This window comes from Anser anser, assembly GCF_964211835.1.
Source record: "Anser anser genome assembly, chromosome: 1".
Classification (NCBI taxonomy): Eukaryota; Metazoa; Chordata; class Aves; order Anseriformes; family Anatidae; genus Anser; species Anser anser.
In genome coordinates this window covers 41084581-41104275 of record NC_139720.1, presented here as the reverse complement: position 1 = coordinate 41104275, position 19695 = coordinate 41084581, and the positions used below count along the sequence as shown (strand labels likewise).

The 19695-nt window shown below is 49.6% G+C and overlaps 1 protein-coding gene across 1 annotated transcript; it reads left to right on the top strand.

Moving 5' to 3' along the window:
- The first annotated feature begins 214 nt into the window (after positions 1 to 214).
- PHLDA1 (pleckstrin homology like domain family A member 1) lies at positions 215 to 4419 on the top strand. The gene has a single exon (XM_083820092.1). The coding sequence runs from the start codon at positions 379 to 381 to the stop codon at positions 853 to 855; it is 477 nt and encodes a 158-aa protein (XP_083676218.1). The 5' UTR covers positions 215 to 378; the 3' UTR covers positions 856 to 4419.
- The last annotated feature ends 15276 nt before the right edge of the window (positions 4420 to 19695 follow it).

Genomic DNA, 19695 nt, shown 5'->3' with positions numbered 1-19695 from the left:
GCTGCGTGCGGCTCCCGGCAGCGCCGAGCCCCTTCCCCAGCCGAAACTCCGCTCCTCCGTCCCCGGCCTCCCCGGGGGGGCTCCGCAGCCGCCTTTGGGGGGCTCCGCCCGGGGTGCCCGGCGAGGGGGCGGCGGTGCCGGGGCGGCGCCGGCTCCCCGCGTGTCGGCGGGGGCCGCCCTTTCCGCTGGGTGTCGCCCCGGCCGGGGTGGGCGAGGCGAGCTGAAAAGGCGAGCGGGAGGGGACGGAGGGAGGGCGCAGCCACGCCGCGCCACGGGCGGCAGCCGCTCCGCATCCCGCGGGCCGGGGCGCTCCGGCGGCGGCTCCTCGGCTGGTGCCGGCTGCCGCCCGCCGAGCCCAGCCCCCGCGGAGCCGGGAGGATGCTGGAGGGCGGCTGCAAGGCGGTGAAGGAGGGCGTGCTGGAGAAGAGGAGCGACGGGCTGCTGCAGCTCTGGAAGAAGAAGCGCTGCATCCTCACCGAGGAGGGGCTGCTCCTCGCGCCCCCCAAGCAGCAGCCGCAGCCCCAGCAGCCGGCCCAGCAGCAGCAGCAGCAGCAGCCGCCGGGCGCCGAGCCGGCTGCCAAGATCAAGGAGCTGCACTTCTCCAACATGAAGACGGTGGACTGCGTGGAGCGGAAGGGCAAGTACGTGTACTTCACCGTGGTGATGGCCGAGGGCAAGGAGATCGACTTTCGGTGCGCGCAGGAGCAGGGCTGGAACGCGGCGATCACGCTGCAGATGGTGCAGTACAAGAACCGCCAGGCCATCCTGGCCGTGCGCTCCACCCGCCAGAAGCAGCAGCACCTGGCGCAGCAGCCCCACGGCCCCCGCATCCGCAGCGCCTCCAACTCCGCCTAGCGCCGGCCCCGCGGCCCCCCCAGGGGGGCTCCGGCCGCCCCCCCCCCCCCAGCGGGACACCCCGCGGACTTGGCCGGGACCCCCCGCCCGGCCGCCCTCCGCGCCCGGGAGCCCCAACAGCCCCGGGTTTAGGGACCTCGGGACGGATCCTGCGGTGCCCCGGGGACTCCAGGCAGACGTGACGTACTGTAACTTTAACGTATCTTATTTATTAGTTTTGGTCGTTTGTTGGCTTCTTGTTTTCAAAGGCTTGTTTGCAGGACGCTTCGGAGCATAGGCCGTGCCCAAAAAGCGAAGGAAAAAGCGCGGCGTACGTTAGCGCCCTACAGAAGCCCCGGGTAGCCTGGCGGCGTGCGGTGTGACAAAAAGTCCTTCGGTTTTACCCGAAATACGCTGTGTTACGCTAACGCGGAAAATGTGATGTCTGGCTCGGAATTTGGCTGAAACCCATGCTGCGCGTGAAAACTCTTCTCTCCAGTGAGAAGAGCGATTACAAATCGGGCTATAAATGATTCTCTTTCAAAATACATGCCTGGTGGAAGACGATAAAATTCTATACACGCTTGGTTATTCAAAAAAAAAAAAAAAAGTAATGCCGGGGGTTATTCCGAGACTAAAACCCATCTGTTCGACGTGTGAGCTGAGGGGAATCCAACCCGATTCCTCGGTGGTGCAGGAATCACGGCTGGATTCCGCGATGGGTTTGAGGCTCCGGCTCCTTCAGGCCGGAGGGCAGCAGCTGAGAACCATTTATGAATGTTTCTTAGCATCCGAGTTCAAGGTTCCATCTGCTTGTAAACAGTCTGGGCTCTCGACCTTATTTTCATGGCAGTTTTTAAATGTCTCGCATTAAAGTAGCCCCTAGTTTAAAATTCATCTTATGTATGTCTTAGTGTCCAAACGCATCATTCTGGTCACAGCCCCCGTAAGCTGAGATAAACTAGATTAATTTTGGTGTTCAGCACTGTCAGATGCTGCGAGAGGCGTGCGATCTCGCCTCTAAAAATGTTGATGAAGCCACCAAGTTGGAAAACAAAGGGCTAATTGCACAGCTGGTGCGTCTTCCTGTGCCTCTCGCAAGCCGCCGGGAGTTCGGCCGTGGGCGCGAGCGAGCGCGGCTGGGAGCTGCTCACCGGGGCGGGATGGGCACGCACCCCGTGTGCTTCTCACGATGCACACCCCGTGTGCTGTGTGCGTCCCAGGGTGCACACCCCGTGTGCGTCCCCGGGCAGCACCCTCCAGGCAGCGCCCGCTTCGTGGTGCTCTCCGGCACGAGTTGCGCTCGTGAGCGGGGCAGACCAGCTCGGGGCCCCCCGTCTCTGGCTCAAGGTAGAAGGCTGCAGCCGCAGAGCTATTTATTTTAACTAACGTGGCGAGGAAAACCGCTTCTGGCCCCTTGACAAGTTACGTGAGCGTAAACAAAACCTTTCAAAGCTGCGCATCCAGCACCCCATTGTTTGTGTAACTGAGACATAGTTTGACTGTAAAACCCCCACAATCTTGGTTCAAGCTGTTTCTCTAAGTGTTTTAGGCAAAACTCTGAAGCGACACTCAAAAGGAGAAGTCAGTCTGCTACTGCGTGCGATGGTCCTTTCTGGTCTGCTGTGCACCTGAGCTTACTCCCAGCCCTGTAAGGAGTAACCAGAGATCTCTCTTTGTCCTCTTCTTCTTTCCCCTGCCCCCAGGTGTCTGGGTCACGCACGCAGACACACAAAATGTGGCAGAGTTAAAGCCCAGACCTCCTCCGTCCTCTGTGGTTGCCCCCGAGCTCTTCTCTGAGATCTGGCCCTCGAAAAGTTTGTGCGACAAGCCTGGGGAGGTAGATTACAGCTGTCCTAACAAAGTTATTACTTGGAGACTAATTGAAGTCGAAGGTGCCCTGCATCTTCTAGGATTAGATTCGCTGTCTTGGCAATCATAATAGCCAATTTCCACATCTCTGTACATCTGCCATTATCATTCTGCTAATGCTTGGATGTTAGAGCTGCAAGGGGATTCTCTAATGAGCTAGTCGGAGACTTACAAAATAGGCTGTAATTTGTAATTTGGCTCCTCTCTTTAGAGTCGTTAATTACAGTTTACTGAGTAACTAATCCACCTTTTCAGATATACAGACATATCGCTGGTATCTCACCTACTAAAATATGTTTCAGCCTAATGAAGAATAAATGTACTTGATGAAAAACTGTTCCTACGTGATTGGAGACGTGCCTATTTCGCTGGTGGAGGCAGGTATTCCTGTCCCAGGCAGGCACAAGCCCACTGAATGCCACTGAATTCTACAGATCTGGTGTAAAGCTGAAATGTTACTGCTCTTTTGGAAGTATTTGTACTCTGAAAACAAAAGATGAGAGTTTTAGTGATATAATTGATGTAAAGGGCTGAAAAAGCAAAGGAAATTCAAAATGAAAGCTGTTTATCCACTGATTCAAGGTCAATGTTGTGTTTCACCTCACATTTCTTGTTTTAAGTTGTTCTGAAGGATGCTCTCTCAAAACCCTTTGGACTGATCTAGTTTGCTGACAAACTTTTGCCTGTTGTCATTGCCCACTGTGTTACCTTTGTAGAAATGCTGGTGTCAGACGGTCACGCCACAACATCCACCTCGAGCTGTTTCTGTGCCTCAGCCTGGGCTGACGGGTCACGGCTGGGATGGGCACGGGCACCCAACGTGCTGGAAACCAAAGGGAAACGAAGGGGCTGGGGTCCCCTGGGGACAGTCGCGCTTGCGGCTCATGCCGTGTCAGTATAAAGAAGGCTGAGGTGTCCGACGTGGTCAGTCTGGTAACTTTCTCACCCTCTAAATTCCCCGGTGTTCTCGGCTGATAGCAATTTTTGACCGTAGTCTTCATTGGAGCTGCTTGGTTAAATACTGTCTGTCACTGCCTTGTAGGAAATGGCCGTGAAAGTAGTTCCAGCAGATTATGCTCCATCCTAGTGGAACCGCAAGAAAAGGAATAATAGTGTCTTTCCCCTCATCAAAACAAACAAAAAACCCACAAACAACCAAACTAGAAACAAAGCAACCCCCCCCAAAAAAAAAAAAAAAAAAACAACAGTATATGGTTTAAATAAATTTATTGAGGATAAATAACAATGCCAGTAAAACAAAATGGGAAAATGCTTGGTATAGGTAACAAAGTTGTAGACAGTCAATAAGGAGGTCAAAATTTTACATCTCGATTAAAAATAAATAAATAAAGAAAAGTGAAGAGCGGCTGAGGGGCAGGATGCAGCCAGAAAATTCAAGCTGTGGTGACCGTTTTGTACCAAGAAAATTTAGAAATTGGGGGAAAAAGTAAAGGTCAAGTGGATGTTGTTTTTGTGACATCATGAAGTATTTCCTCTCTTTTACTGTTCATGATATGCAAATGCCAGCTTTGGAATTATAGCTGCAGTGATGTACCAAATGTTTTCTAGCATATCCTATTGTGAGCAGAAATATCAGTGTCGTCAAAAAGATTGTGTGTAAATATGACTCATAAATGATTTCCGAGAGATGTGATTTATTTTTCATATTTTTCAAGATGCATTCCATTTCAAATAAAGAGGTATCTATTGAAAGAGTTCTCGCTATGTCGAAGGAATGGTTGTTTGGGCTCTTTTCTAGCTTTAAAATGATTAAGGCCTGACCTAAGCTTTTCCTGCAGCCTAAGAGGAAGGCTTTCCACCTGTATAGATCTCTTCTGAAGGAAAGACCCACCTAGATGCTCCAACGGATCTTTACACGTAGCATGATTACGAGGCTCAGCGTCCTGTCCCCCTTCTAGCAGTGAGAGATGTGAGCACCGACACCGCGTCCCACTAATTTCAGCGGTGCTCTGCTTGGCCTCCAAGGCAGTCCTTCTAACAACTAGGAGACTCTTTTTCCTTAGTAAACAGCTAAACTGTAGGCATTTGAACTTAATATTTGATACGAAAACAATATGCTAAAGAGCTAACCTCTCACAAATGCTGATTCTCAGAAGCTTTGAAAAGTTATGTGCTTGCAATTAAGTATCTGTGGATTTATTGTCTTCTCAAGTGCCCACCGTTGCTTACGGCTTTTAGAGATGCCCCTCATGAGCTTTTAACACAATAATAAGTGTCTCTGTAGGGACATAAATATAGCAGAACAAGGATCGCATTGCTTGACGTTGTTTCTGTTCCCACATCAATGGTGATGTCTATAAAGGTGTAAAGAAAATACACCTCTATTTTTCTGCTTTAACTTTTGACTAAGAGAATGTAAAACAGTACATGCAAAATGGTTCTAAAACCAGGGCCATTGTTTTCCTACTGGGGAATGTTGTTTTACCAGGGTTTTCTCAAGATATTTTTATGATCAAACAAACAAACAAACCAAAAAAAACAACACACCATAATGAACACTGAAACTTAGAAACCAGTGTAAGTTTCAGCAATTAAATTCTGTGGACCTGATTCAGAATTCAACTTTTTTTGTTGTTGTTTTTCTCAGACTAAGACAGATTGTGACCTTTTGCAAAAACGGTGGCTCCTTTTCTGTTTCTGTTTAGAAAACAAACGAATGAGAGCCCAGAAGCGAGACCTCCGCCCAGAACCCATGCCAGTAGTGAGGGTGCAGCGATTAGTATAGCACTAACATTGGCCTTTCATCTTTTCCAGTGAACTGAGGGGGAGAGCAACAAGAAGATGGAACAACGCCTGTGTTTTCCAAACAAAATGAAATATAAAAAGAAGTTTCATCTGAAGTGCTTTTTTTTTCCCCTCTGCGCTGGCATGGTTCTTTGCAGACCCGTTGAATTCACAGCAGAGCTGAAACGAAACGATTTCCTTTTTAATTGAACCCAAATAAGAGCTAAACCTAAACCTTTACTTGCCCGTTTCCAGCAGCAACACATTAGCCCTTTCTAGGAAGTGCCCAAGTGTCTTCCCTCACCTAACCCTCCCCTGTTTTTTAGATCAACCATTGCAATGACTGCCAACTAGAGTCTTTTAAACAGTTTATTTCTAAGTTATGAAGCTACAAACAGTACTGTGGGGACTCTAGTGTTCTTGATAAGATTTTTCTGTCTTTCCACTGAGAGATTTCTGGCTTGTGAGATAAGGACCCTGGAAACACCGCATAGCTCCTCCTTGCTGCTGACAGCATTGCCTCCTGCTTTCAGCATTGAAGGTGGGCAGAGCAGAAGATGGTGACCGATCCTGGTAAGAGCTGAAACCCTTCAAGGTGTCCTGACACCCAAGGGACCAGCGATGGGGCTTGTGGGGTCTCGGCCTAATGCTACATACTGAATTTCCAGGGAAAGCGCCGTCAGCTCCCGGGTGAGGGGCTGGGAAATGAAGTCATCTTGCTAGCTGTCACCCACTTGAAGCCCGTGACTGGCACAAATGACCTGGTTTGATTGCAGCAGTCACTAGTTTTCCTAAAGAGACTTTGTAGGGAAAGCCAGAGGCGTTTCGTTTAGGTTTTTGGATGAAAAATCAAAACAGAGACATTTGCCCCAGTATAGACTAATCACAGCCACTTTAAATTGGCCAATTTTACAGTCTTTTCGAGTCACCCTGATGGATGTCTCCATCAATGCCAGCTGCCGCCGTGTAGGAAATGGTCGGATGATGGCTTGGTTTACCTTTTGTGCAACAGGGTGCTATGACAACAGCGGGCTTCACACAGACAAAATCAGTATCGACCCTGCCTCGTAATCTTTGTCCTGCAATGGTTTGCAGTCAGCCATCGTAGATTAAACGTGCCAGTGAATGCATATAGGGTGAGTAACCGTTACAACGAGGCGCACTGCGCTCTGCGGTTAGCGGGATATTTCGAATGAGACAATTTACCACACGTTTTGTAATGCTTCCAGCAAGATGAGGAAATCACTGCTTTTGTTTTTAAGATCTTGTCAGTGTTTTGTAAATATTTCTGATATTTATGACTGTACATATGGTGTTGATTATAACTTGCAGGGGACTCAAGTATTGTGTCATATGTTGTTTAGGAGGCGATTATTTCATTAACTGTAATTTTTGACCATGTTTTGTCCCTCACTGCATCTTTTGTACCTACGGCCGCCTGCAAGGCTAGAAATATGGAAACAGAGAGCGAGCTGGGGCTCCGCGAAAGCACAGACACAGCCTGTCCTTGGCTTCGGTGCCAGGCCTGGGGTCCTCTGAGGGAACGGTGCTCTTCACGCCGCGGCGTGCTCGGGGCCCGGCCTGTGGACGATAGCTGCCTGTGCTGTGACAGCCCCTCTCTGCAAGGCTCTCAGCCCTCATCCTCTCCTATCTCTGCCTCAGAGAAAGGGAAATTCAGGACTGGGATGCCTGTGCTGCCCGCCCAAGGTCGTGCAGGAGCAGGCCGGGTGCCTGGGGCCTCCGAGCAGTGATGGTGCCTTGGTCATGGAGCTGAGCAGGACCACAACACCATGGGGTGGGACCCACGGCCACCCCAGGGGGGGTTAGCACCAGATTCAGGTGGCTCCTGCTCCTGGTTATTGCCCCTGTGCAAACAGCCCAGCAGGAGGGGAGGGATCCGAAGTTATTGCCCATTTCCTGAGACATTCGGCTCCTCTGTTTGCCGCAGACTGCAAGGGCAAAGGGAGGTTATCAGCCCCGAGATAACTTGGAGGGATGGTGTGGATACGAATCCGGTGTCAGAGCAGATTTTCCAACTCTGGAACTGCCTTAGCTAAAACATGAAAAACGAGAGAGGGGACTGATGCTCTTCTGTCCTTGTTTTATTGCCATTCTGCTGTCACCTGCCCATTCCACTCAGAAACTGGGAGTATTGAGATTGCTCTAGCCAGAAACATCCCAAAAAAATGCTTTTAAACCAAGGAAAAAAAAAAAAAAAAAGGAAACCCTGATTGATGTGCAAGGCTGTAGCAACCCACAGACAACTGGCTGATGCCAGGGGATGGGCTGTGCAAGGCTGCTCTGTGCTTGCACAACCGCCCTGTAAGCCCTCCATGGGGCTGAAAACACCCCCCTACCCTCCTGTGCCAGCAGTTGCTGCAACACGCAGATGACCTTGCTGGGGGCTTTTTTGTGTGTGTACACAGTAAGATGAGCAAGAAAAAAATTACTCACTTCTTTTAAATTTCAGCCTTGAAATGGAAAAGCTATTTCTTTATTTGCTTTTTAAGGCTGCTAGTACTCTTTGCCAGCCACAGAGTGATGCCTCGAAGTGTGTTGGACGTGTACTGGCCGCTCTTTTCGTTTTATCGCGGATAGCTAATATTTCCTGTCCCACTAAGCCACGTCCCCCTGGTACTCGTTCCTGGTGCTTGGCTCCCAGGCAAAGTCACAGCTCCTGTCACACGGCAGCGGGCTGCGTGCTGATGCTGTGTGGGAGCGATGACGGGGGCATCAGCGGCGGGGAAGTCACGCTGACAGCTCCGCTCCCCGGCGGCGCGTGGTCGGCATTCCTCACCGGGGCACCCGCGGGCCTGGGAAAAGGCCGCGGTGCCGGGGAGGGTCCCTCAGTGAGTCCGACTGTCCCTCCGGGTGGGGGAGGCAGAGGGGATGGATGCTGATCATGTTCCCATGAGCATCTCTTGGTGACGCCCCAGAGCCCAGGGGGGTGGCTGCAGTGCTGTGAGCACAAGCCGGGTGCTGGGCCACGCAGAGTGCCTCATGGCTGGGAGGGCAATGAGGCGTTACAGGCAACGTCAGGTGTCACACTAAGTCGTTTTTTGTCCCATTCTCAGTGCCAGCACCTTGCACGAAGCAGAGAACGGGTGCTTGGCTGGATGTGTCTGGGCTGACGCTGTGATCGCTTCATTTTAGGAACCAGCCCGCAGGCAGTCGAGAGGAGCAGCTGCAGAGGAGCATGAGCTGCTGCCCCAGGGAAGCCGCTACGATCACTCCCAAACAATTTGGAAATCGTTCCTTTGTGTTTTCCTGAGGGCTTAAGGAGCTCGCCACACGTCCTGGGCCACGGCCGGGCCGGCTGGCGTTGTGAAACTGCAGCCAAGGGGGGAGCAGCACCCTGCCACCCCCCGGCATGGGGCCTGCGGCCTGGGCCCTGACTCAGCTGGGCAGATGCGGCTCGGGGCGGGCGGCTTCAGTCACTGCTGGGGGTGAAAGCTGACGGGCGAAGCCTTCCCGGGTGCTGAATTATTACAAGGAAACCGTTTTTCTCCCCCCAGTCTTCCTTAATTCTACTTGTTTCAGCCACAGAGCCACCAACCGAAAGGTATTTTCTTTCCAAAACGTAATTCTAAGCAATTTGGTCATTTTCCTCTTAGCTGAAAATCTGCAGCAATCCCTTCTGCCTCCGAAGCTCAGTGCGCAATGGTAAGTGCTTACACAGGTATCCTTAACGCAGGATTTAATTGTTGTTCTGGGCAATGGCACTACTCTCACACAACGCGAAGCTTGCATAAAAGGGAAGAATACATATCTGCAAAGCTGGCATGGCTACCAAGATCATTTTGCTGGCTTCGATTTCCTAATTTTTTAATTTAATGAGTCATCAGAGGATTTCACTGTTAATTTTCAGAGCATTCACTTAAGGGTCTTTTTCAATGCACTCGCTCAAGTGAAGTCAGAACCTTAAATCGAGCTGAATGCAGTTTTGCTGAGCTCTGGCTGTGTGTATTTTTTTCCAGCCCTCTCCCTTCTGCGTCCAGCCCGCAGCTGCCGGTGGGAGAGGTCCGCACACCGCGATGCTGGCAGCTGCCGTGCCGTGCCGTGCCTTGCAGAGGGGTCGGCGCCTTGTACAGGTGCTGCCGCTGTCGGTCAGCCACAGGCATGTTGCCTGCTCGGTCTGTACGCAGCCATCATCTGTGAGGTCTGCCCTCCTTCCCCAGGGAAGGTATTCCCGAGCCTCTGTAACCAGGCAGCCTCCTGACAGAGAATCAAAACCCTGCATCCAGCCCCAAATCCCTGCACTGGCACCCCTACATGAATGTCCCTGCCTGGGAGAGGCTGGCTCAAGGTGGCAACACAATATTCTGAAAATAAAAATATTTTTATAACCTGAAGAATTTTCAGTTCATGGAAAAATGCATGCCAGAGGACCAGGACTCACTCAGCGCAGTACCTGTGCAGGTCCCTAACTCCTAGAAGCGGGCACTGACTGGCTTTCACACCCTCAGAGGTGTGCAAGTGAAGCCCCTCTGGGGCTGAGGAAAAAACGAGGCTGTTGAGCAGCCAGAGGTGTGCAATAACTGCTCCTCTGAGAAGCTGCCGGGGGGGTTGTGGGAGCAGTGGGGAATGGAGGGCAACTGGGGCGACACCACTGCCACATAAAGACTTTATCATGGAGTAGGGGTGTGCTGCTGGCAGCCAGGAGGCACGTCGATGAACAGCTAGCAGTCAAGCAGGCTGCACAATTCACACCCGTTCACTGATCAGCTTTGTGGCCTCCGTGGCAATCTGAACCCCTAATCACGCCGGCTGCCCCAGGGGAAGGACACGCTGTGCATTCATGTTTGCCCTTCAGCCCGAGCTTGCCCGGCAGCACATGAGAGCCCCGGTTCCTCCACGGGAGCGAAGCGCTGGTGGAGCGGCTGCAGAGGCACCGTGTCCTCCAAAGCAGCGGCTCCGTGTAGAGGTCAGGGGCTAGGGGATGTCAGGGCCTCTCCCTGCCACCCCCCAGACTCGTAACCAGATACAGCGCCGGTGTCCAAGGCAGGCTTTCCAAAGGACTTCAAAACACACTGGTGGAGGCTTTAGCAAAGACCAGACCTGGCTTTCCTCAGCTGAGCACCACCAACCCCATGAAGACCCCTTCCACGTGGTGCAAATGAACCTCATGGTGACCTCGCTGCCCGCAGGGCTCCTGCTCCTCGAAGCAAGCTCCCTGGCTCCTCCTGCAGCCACCTTTGCCTCTGTGACACCATTAATGAAACCTGTGCAAATGTGTAGAATAATCAGGTGAAGCAAACCTATGGAGCAGTCGGGAAAATAAAGAATAAAGCTCTGGAGCTGAAGTTATGGCACCACAGAAGCCTACGACAAAATTTCATTGACTTCAGTGAAGGGCTTTGTCCTTTTGGAAATCTGGGATCCTTTCTGCCCATTCAGTTGCCAATATGAAAACAAAAATAAAAATAAATAATCAGTCGCATTCAGCACAATTTGTTTTGGCCTCTTGGTTAATGAGAAAAGGAGACTCAGGCACCAAAAAGGAAAAGCATCAGATATCCAACTACTCATCCCCTAATGCAGTGATTTATGACAGAGTCCTACAGGCCCCCAGGAGAACAGGCAGAGCCTGCTGATGAAGCTCTGACGCTTGCTCAGAGGTTGAAGAAACAGCTTGTTTGACAAATGGTCCCAGTTGTGTACACTGGCCCCTTGAAGGGACAGCTGGCCCGGGCTCCAGTCTGTCGCAGCCGTTTCAACACAATCCCCCTTTCCTGGTTGTGAATTCAAGTCGGACAGGGTAAGAAAATAGGTGCTGCTCATGTTTCCCAGGTTGATGGCACCCCAGCTTCCCCCAGGGGGGCACAAGTCACCCAGAGGTGAATCTAAGAACTGGGGAGCCCAGCTCCTCTTGGTAGCTCTGCAGCCGCCTGCTGTGCTTGAGGCTGGCCAGGTCCCAGCATTTTGGTCCAAAGAAAATTCCCAGCTCTAACCACTTCAGAAAAATGACCTAGCTAAAATATTTCTCAGAGCTAATGGAGCTTGGAGTCATTTTTAATCCTGGTTGGAAGCTTAAAATATAGACATGTGCAACCTTGAGCAGGACGTCTGGGCCAGACGGCCTACAGAGGTCCCTTCCAGCCTCGGCCATCCTGCCATTCAGGGACAGCGGGCAGTCCCGAGGCATGTGGGGATTCACCTTTCTGCCCATCACTGCCCACAAACCCGCCTGCACTGAGCTGGTGCCTCCCCAACAAGCGGGCTGTAGCCCCGGGCACAGCTGTGGTGTCTGGAGGAGGTGCGTGTGTCCAGCAGGGGTGACGGGTTTGTCCCTGCTGCCTTTCCCTGGAGCAACTCACCACAGAACGGGCTCAAAATTAAGGAGGCCACACTTGGTAGCTCCCAGGGATGGCCCTGCCAGGTTAACGAGCTGCTTCTGGTCATAGCTCTGTTAGGGTTGCTGCAAGCCCTGGGAATGCTGCGGCAGAGGCCAGGCCCAACAGGACGTGACAAAGGAATGGGAATTTCACTTCCTGTTGGTTTCCATTGAATTCAGAAGGAAATCAGTTCTTGGACCTTTAAACTGGGAAGTGCTGATGGGAGGTCTGGCTGGAGGTGGTGGTGGCTCCCCAGGGAGATGAGGAGGACACTCTCCTTCCCCCATGTTTGCCCACAGCCAGGGAAGCAGCACTTTGGGGCAGAGCCCCTCATCTTGCCGTGTCTGTACAGCACAGCAACAGTGGGTCGCCCAGGGCCAGGCACCCTACTCCTTGAGGACGTTGCAAATAATAACAAGGCAATGTTATTCTTTAATAACTGCCGTACTGCGAATCCCATGGGCTAATTGTGGCATCAGGGATGTTGTTATTAGCCCTCACTCTAATGTCTACTTCTCTGAGAAGAGACATGGATTTCATGGCGTTATCCAAGGAGGACAACAATGAGTTTCATCCAGCTCTCCATCTCCTCTGTTCTGACTCATCTTCTCCCTCTCCAATTGCTCTGTTTTGCCCCAAATCTGTTCTTCTGCAAGTGTGCCCAGCTCACAGCAAACATCTCCCCCAGCAGCACAGGAAGGGAAACGGTTGCGTGACAGTGTTGTCAGTGGATGGTTTATCTAGCTATAATTCCCATGGCTCCAGTTCTGCGAGTGCTTATACACAGACCTCATTCTGCAGAGGTGGCAAGGGTAAAGGTCAGGGTTTATGAATCATTTCCTCCTGGCTGTGGCAGTGAGGTTGGTTTGCAGAGTGAGTCATGGCAGCGCAGCCCGGCGTGGTGACAATCTCCAAGAAAAAGACCTTCAGGTCATAAGTAACCCTCAGACACGGCAGCCAAGTTGCCATCACTGTTTACCATCCCTGGTCACAGATATCTTTGCTTACTTAGAACAGTAGGTAAGGTGGGTACTGTGTACCAGTGTGTGAGAAACCGTGCTTCCCCTGGAAGTATTGCAAAGCCCGCTCACATCCACAGCCACTCGTGCTGGGGACTGCCTTGGAGAGCATTGCGCTTGTGCAAAGTGGTCTTCACACCAACCCAGGGTGAAGCAGAAACATCTGCAGCATCTCCTGAGGATCCCCACAGGTCCTGCACGGGGCTACGTTTGAGAAGGGAAAGCACAAAGTGCAATGCCCATCTGTGGTCTCCTGTGAGAGAAGAGGTGATGCCAGAGCAGCACCAGCAGCAGGGCAGGTTTCGCTGCTGCCGTGCCCGCAGTGACTGACACTTCCTTATTTTTAAAATAACCAGCAGCATGAAGTCCCAGCATTTCACACGTTTGAAGGCCGGATTGTTTCCTCTGCAAGTAATCCGTAGCCATCTCCGATTACTGCAGAAAGACAATGGTTATCCTAATAGCATAACGTCCTGTGTTGGATGCTTTCGATGCTGATGACTGCATTGTGATTAACAAAGAGTGACTCCAAATCACAGCAGTAATTGTCACGTATGTGTGAAGGTATCACTCATCCTCAGGGATTTAGGACTCTGGCATAGCATTAATGAATACAATCCTTCCATTCACTTTAGGGCTTTAAGTCTTTCTCACATATCTTCAGTATCTTCACAACTACTAACCATAATTCACTGGAAAAGCTTGAATGTGAAACACATGTTTCAGCAGGGTTTTAAATCCTTATAGTCAACATTTGGCTTGAGACACTTCTCTTTTTCCTCCCTCAGGAGCTTATCGATACCGTAGTTCAAATGCACAGCAACTCTTGGAGGCTTTGCTTCTTTTGTACCTACTGAAAGGCAACAGATTTATTCTCTTGAACCAATCAGCAATAACTGAGGAAGGGATGTAAGATAATTTTGAGTTTACACAATGTCCTTCCACGCCGGACTGTGCCTGCTTTCTTAACAAGACTTCAGGTTTCCTCTGGGTTCCCATAAATTGGTAACGTGTGGGACTGTGCTTCAAAAAAATCCTCCACGTCTCCATTTTTGTCTCTCATGATAGCAAGTTGGCATGCTTTCCTTTATATATCTCAACAGTGAATCCTCTTATTTGGTTACAATGTTCAAGACTTTGTTTTTTAAATATGTTAGTAAACTCAGGTACACGTGTGCCTAGTCATACTCAGCAACGGTTTGTTTTTGCTTTACGATCGATTTCTGGATCGACCATCTTGTGTGCAAGTCAACAATGATTTCTTTCAGCTTTCCTTTTCAGCTTTTCTTCTGCCTGTGCTTGAAACCTCTTGTCGTAAACCTCTTTGGGGAAGGCAGGGTGAAATGTTCCACTTGTCTTTAAAACCGTACTGCTCCCAGGGCAACATCCTCCTCCTCCCGTGTTTGATGAAGCAAGGGGATTCCTCCGGACGCGAGCTGTCCCTCAGCCCTGCCGCTGGTTAGCACATGGCCTTGGCAGGAGATGGGGAGGTGCGCCCAGGAGGAAATCCTATTTGTGAAGGGTTTTGAGCCTTCAGATCCGGCCTCAAGTGTGAAGCCCAGCATCCTGCCCCCGTAGCTCTGGTCCTGCTTTCTGCACGCTGAGTTTCCCCTGTGCAAAGGCCGTTTTTCTTGCTGTCCCCACTCTCTGCCTTCCAACACATTGTCAGCATAAAGCATGCAGATAAGTGCTCAAGCATTTCCTGAGCTCATAGCCCTGTCTCCTGAGGGACAGTTAATCTGATCCAGTCGAAAGCCTGAGTACCGAGTGTCAATGCGTCCCTTATATACATACCGCATGCAGTTGTGAAGGTTTCTTCCCTTCTCTGAATAAACCACTAAAGCGTTCCCCTCTCTGCAACTGCCTGGCAGCAGGGGCATTTTTGCTATAATATTATGTATCACGTGTCTGTCTAAATATAATGACATTCTGCTTTATACATAGACTGCCTCTATATATACTCACACTATATATACACAACATATATTGTAAAACTATTAGTAGACGTGTTTGGCTTTTGGGGGATGCGAAGAACTCTCTTCAGCAATGGGGTTTATTTGGCTGAAGCAGTGGCTTTAAACTGCAGTCTGTGGGCCCGCTGGGGGCCTTAAAAAAGTAGCTACAAGGAACAAAACCTGGTAGGCTCAAGAATCTCCATCCGTGGGCCTGTAAGCAATGCACTGGAAAAGTCTCACAGCCCTGAACTTTGCAGGGGTTGAAGCACATTTAGCCTGTAGCCTTGTTTTATTGCCTTGTGAGCATCCAACCGGTCCAATAAAGTGGCATCGGGACAACTGATATGCATATAATTTAAAAGATTTTCCCAGTTATCCTGTTTCTACTAATTCTTATCCCAAGGTTATCGCTACTTTATGTATAGTCTGCTTGACTAATTTCATCCATCTGCTCCTACGAAGGCTATTTCATTTTCCTGCAAGAGAAAGAGAAAGCCTCAGCTCTAAAGCTGAAGTTGTGCCAAGCCTAATATCCAGCCAGCAAATGTTTTCTTCTTCTTTTAATTTGATTTAATTTTTATCCCAGCCCAGTATATTGTTTCCTTGCATGGGCAAAATGTTAGTGCAGTGGGCTGGTAGGACACCTGTTGTGTAAATCTTTGCGATTTTTATAATGCGAGCTCCTGCTGGCAGAGACAGCTGTGTCTCACATTTAAACAGAAAGGATAAGGTATCAGAGGAGGAAGGAGAGAAAAAAAGGCTTAACATAAGAAAACAATACATCAGTGGCCAGAATCTGTTGTCAAGTTTTATAAGCTAAATGAGTTACAGTTGAAGGGGATATTAAAAGAAAACCATCCTGTTCCTAGAAGACAAAGTGTGTTTTCTTACAGGGATTCCCAGAGGATTTTGCATTTCTGACAACGGACGGAGCAGACAGCTGGTCCACACAAAAATGTACGTGCTAATTAACTTATCCCTCCTGTTACACCCAGACAATATTTAACAAGCAGACACATTGCTGAGGAATACTGGCAAAACTTGGGGGGCTTCCTTGCACAGCACCGAATTCTTCTAACTTACTGCACAAGTTCCTTAGTCCCGCTGGTTCAGCAAAATCCTTGGCACGAGTGAGGAAAGTGGGACTGTTCCCTCCATCAGCAGCGCTTTGAAACATGCAGGGTATTTTTTCCATTGCAGTTCAACCTCTCCCTCTCCACCACAGAGGTTCATGCCCAGCAGTGCAGCAGAGCCACAAAGCCAGACTTATGCTGGCCCCCTGGATATCTGCGGGTTATCCCACCGGTGAGGGGGCAGGACCTCACTGCCAGCAGTGATGCCTTGGGGTGCTTGTGTTGGGCACGTGTTGGTCCTCTCCAGCCAAAGCAGGAGGCAAAGGCTGCCTTCACCGGGCTGCTGGGTGCAGTCTCGCAGGTAGAGGCTGCACGGTGCTCAGATATCTTCAGGCTCTGGGTGGGAGATGGGCTCGAGCCTGCCCAGCCCTGCTGAGGAGTGCAAATTTTTGGTCTGTCCATGGCAGTGTGGTGGGAACGGCCCCTTCCTTCACCAGGGGAAGTGGAAATTTGGTCAGTGCTCACAAAGGGGAATTGGGTCTTTGGGGATCAACCCCCAGCAAATGACAATAACACTGTGGGAGGAGTGATGTATGAGAGGTCAACGTTTGCAACCAGATTAGCACAGACTTTTTCCTTCGGTGTTTGAGCCTTTTTGCCATTGCTCAGATCATGTCAAGTTTACTCATAGTCAGAGAGTGCTTTCCAACAGCTTCTCCTGAATATTTTAATTCATTTATTTCTCCCATCCGCTTCCCTTTCCTCTTCCATTTCACTATTACAGATGTCAGTTCAACAAATAAAGTATGTGGGCAGGACAATGAAAGTATTCTCTTGCAAAAAAAAAATGATAGAGAGAGAGAGATTATTTCATTCTCCTGCTATTAACTTTAAAAGAAAAGGCCTTTTGTACCTTTCATACAAGCGGGTGTAATGATACAGTTGTGTACCTCGGCTCCTTAGCTTCTGAGGAAATGATTCAGGAGAGCATCTTTTTGAAAGACTATCAGTATAACCTGAAATTTCTTTTACCTAGGAACCTCTTTGAAGTAAGGCAAAATAATTCCTGAACATAATGCCACACAGGTAACCTGGACTGTGCTGCTTCCCTCCATCTGCTCCACACTCCTAGCTGGGCTGCTAAAGGATCTGGGGGATTCTCCATCTATTTGGATACGTAATCTGATTTTTTCTTAGTTTCTACATCATGTTCTATTATGAGGGTAAGAGAATGAGGGAAAGGGGGGAAAAAGAGGCTAGGACAGGTGAAGAAAAAATGTATTTTCTGGAAAAAAATAAATAAATATCATTTTGGTGTTTTGCCTGATATTAGGACAAGTACTATCTGTCCAGAGTATTCCACTGCCAAGTGAATAAGAAAATAAATAATTTTTTTGATATATTATTTTCATTATTTTCACAAAAACATTTGTGTTGCTACTGCAAACACTGATAGTAAGAACATGTATACCCTTGCTCTGAAAACATGGGTGGTGTCTTCCTAACCAGAAAGGGCAGTGATTTTTCTCATGCTTTGAATTATTTTCTTTCCACACGGGGCATGAGACATGGTCTGCTATGAGCGCACAGTATTTCAGCATCCCCCCCCACGTTTTGAGGAGATGGGTTTAGTGTCAGGCCATTCATGCACCTTGTCAGGACAAGGAGAACGAAGTCCCGCTGGATGTGGCTTTCACCCCTCCAGCTGTGCACCACCTTCTCCGTGTGCCTCTCGTCTCTGACCTCGTCCCCTGCGGTAATTACACCACGCACTTGGCCACCGGGGTGGTGTGGAAGAGCTGACGTTTCTCCAGAATAGAAGAACTTCAGCACAAAAACACTGCTCTGGATGCCGTGGCGGCCCAGCGATCGCAGCGCTGTGCGGACACAGCCCGGAGGAGCTCCCTGGCACTGGGACCCGGTCGTGCATCACGCGGCGCGTTGATAAGGATGGGCATTACTCATCGGGTGCCGCCGCGCCGATGTGGCAAAACCGTCATGGTCTATTTTGAAAACGTTATCTCACGCTCATTTCCTTGTACATCATGCGTTAGTCTCAACAATAAGCCACTAAAATAGGACATTGCTTGTTTCTAGGAAAATCTTATGCTACTTGCCGTCATTCAGTGTGTTTGCTTGTGAATGACAAGCCTGAAAGTGGCCACACAGCAGGGTTTTAATGAAGCCACTTGATGGCAAGTCCGCATATGCCTCTGTGACCAACTAACACTTATCTGTGCTCTCCTGTGCTCGGTCTTCCCAACGTTTAAATTTCTGCCTAGATTTTCTTCGTAAGATGATTTAACAAGCCACAGTTATTTATTCTCATATTTCAGATCTTCATGCCATTCAGGGAATGACCAGGCAAATTAGGAAAATACTTGAGTTAAAAACTGGCCAGCATGACTGACCATGGCTTTGTAAATATTATCATGAGATGAATAAGGGCAAGGAACAGAACTGACTTTATTTGAGACCAGATTTTGACATCCTTCTGATGAACAATAATGAAGCCTTTGAATAATCCTTTTACTTTCATTTTATTGATTTCTGTAGATCCTCTTTCAGGGCAGGACTCAGCATAATCTGGGCCTTTATGATTTAATATCCTTTGGTGACAAGGAAACTTTACTGCTCCAAGTATTCTGAATATTTCATAACTTGACTCTGTCTTGATGTCTTCGTCTTCCCCTAAAACCTGGTTAGAATTTGTCTGTTTGAATCTATCATTTTTAAGCTTTCCCCTGAGTTCTCGAAGAGGTCACTGATTAAGTGTGATGCATCTCCTGGAGACAGTTTTCCAATATTTTAGACCAATATTTAAGCACAGAATGACATCTGCATTGTAGTCTGATGACCAGTTAAGTGTTTAGCTTGGAGCTATGACCGTGTCTGAATTCACTCCAGCCTTTTTGTAATGAGAAAAACACCACCAACAAACTCTACATCTCTATCTGCTGGGAAATACCAGGTTGTTTCCACCATATTGCTGAGACCAATTTTTCAACCCCCTTCAGATTTAGATGAGGACTGCACCCGATCCCGTGTCTGCACTGTGCAGGCAGGCCTGCCCTAGCTGTAGTGGGTTAAGATGGTGTGCCAGGCCAGGGTGGTGCTTGGATGTGTCCCTCCTGGCTGTGAGATTCACCCTGGTTTCAGCTCCTGCAGGTGGCCGTGCAGTGCACCGGGCCCTCGGTGCCCACGTGTGTGCTGCTCCCTTCGTGGCTCCCTGCCACATGGGGCTGGCACAAGTCATCGCCATCGCTGCGTTCACCCATGTGTACATTAAACTTGCTTCCGAAGTGTGCTGATCCAAGTGCATGATCAAGGGAGAGCAGCCTGCAGTCTTCAGGCAATGCCTGCAGAGAAAATCAAGCTGTCTCTTTGCAGAGACCCAAGCATGGCCCCTCCTGCCCCATGTGTCCCACATGTCCTGGTGATGGCTCCGTGTGACAACACCCTTCCTGAACGGCTCCAGCATCGCTGTTACAACGCTACGAGCAAGTTGCAAGTGCCTGGGCTTGGGCTGCCTTCAAAGGAGGAGAAAGCAGGGGCATACTTGGGTGGGCTGGTGGGATGTGGGCAAGGCAGGCAGCAGATGTCCAGAAGGAAGAATGTGAGTGCAAGGAGTTCGAAAAGAATACACAGTGAGCTTAGACGCACAAGTACTTAGAAATACAGACATATACAGGGGCCTACTAATACTTACATTAACATTTTCTGCGGGAAGTTTTACCTGTATTTTACCTCACACCTTGCAAATAAGAGTTTCCTCTGCTTTTCACATTCAGATTCTTTGAGAGAGAGAAAATGCTGAAGTCTTGCAATAAAATGCATTACCATAAAAGAGCTGCTGGCCAAG

Coding starts and splice junctions, on each gene's coding strand:
- PHLDA1 (XM_083820092.1), top strand. CDS start 379: ATGCTGGAGGGCGGCTGCAAGGCGGTGAAGGAGGGCGTGCTGGAGAAG.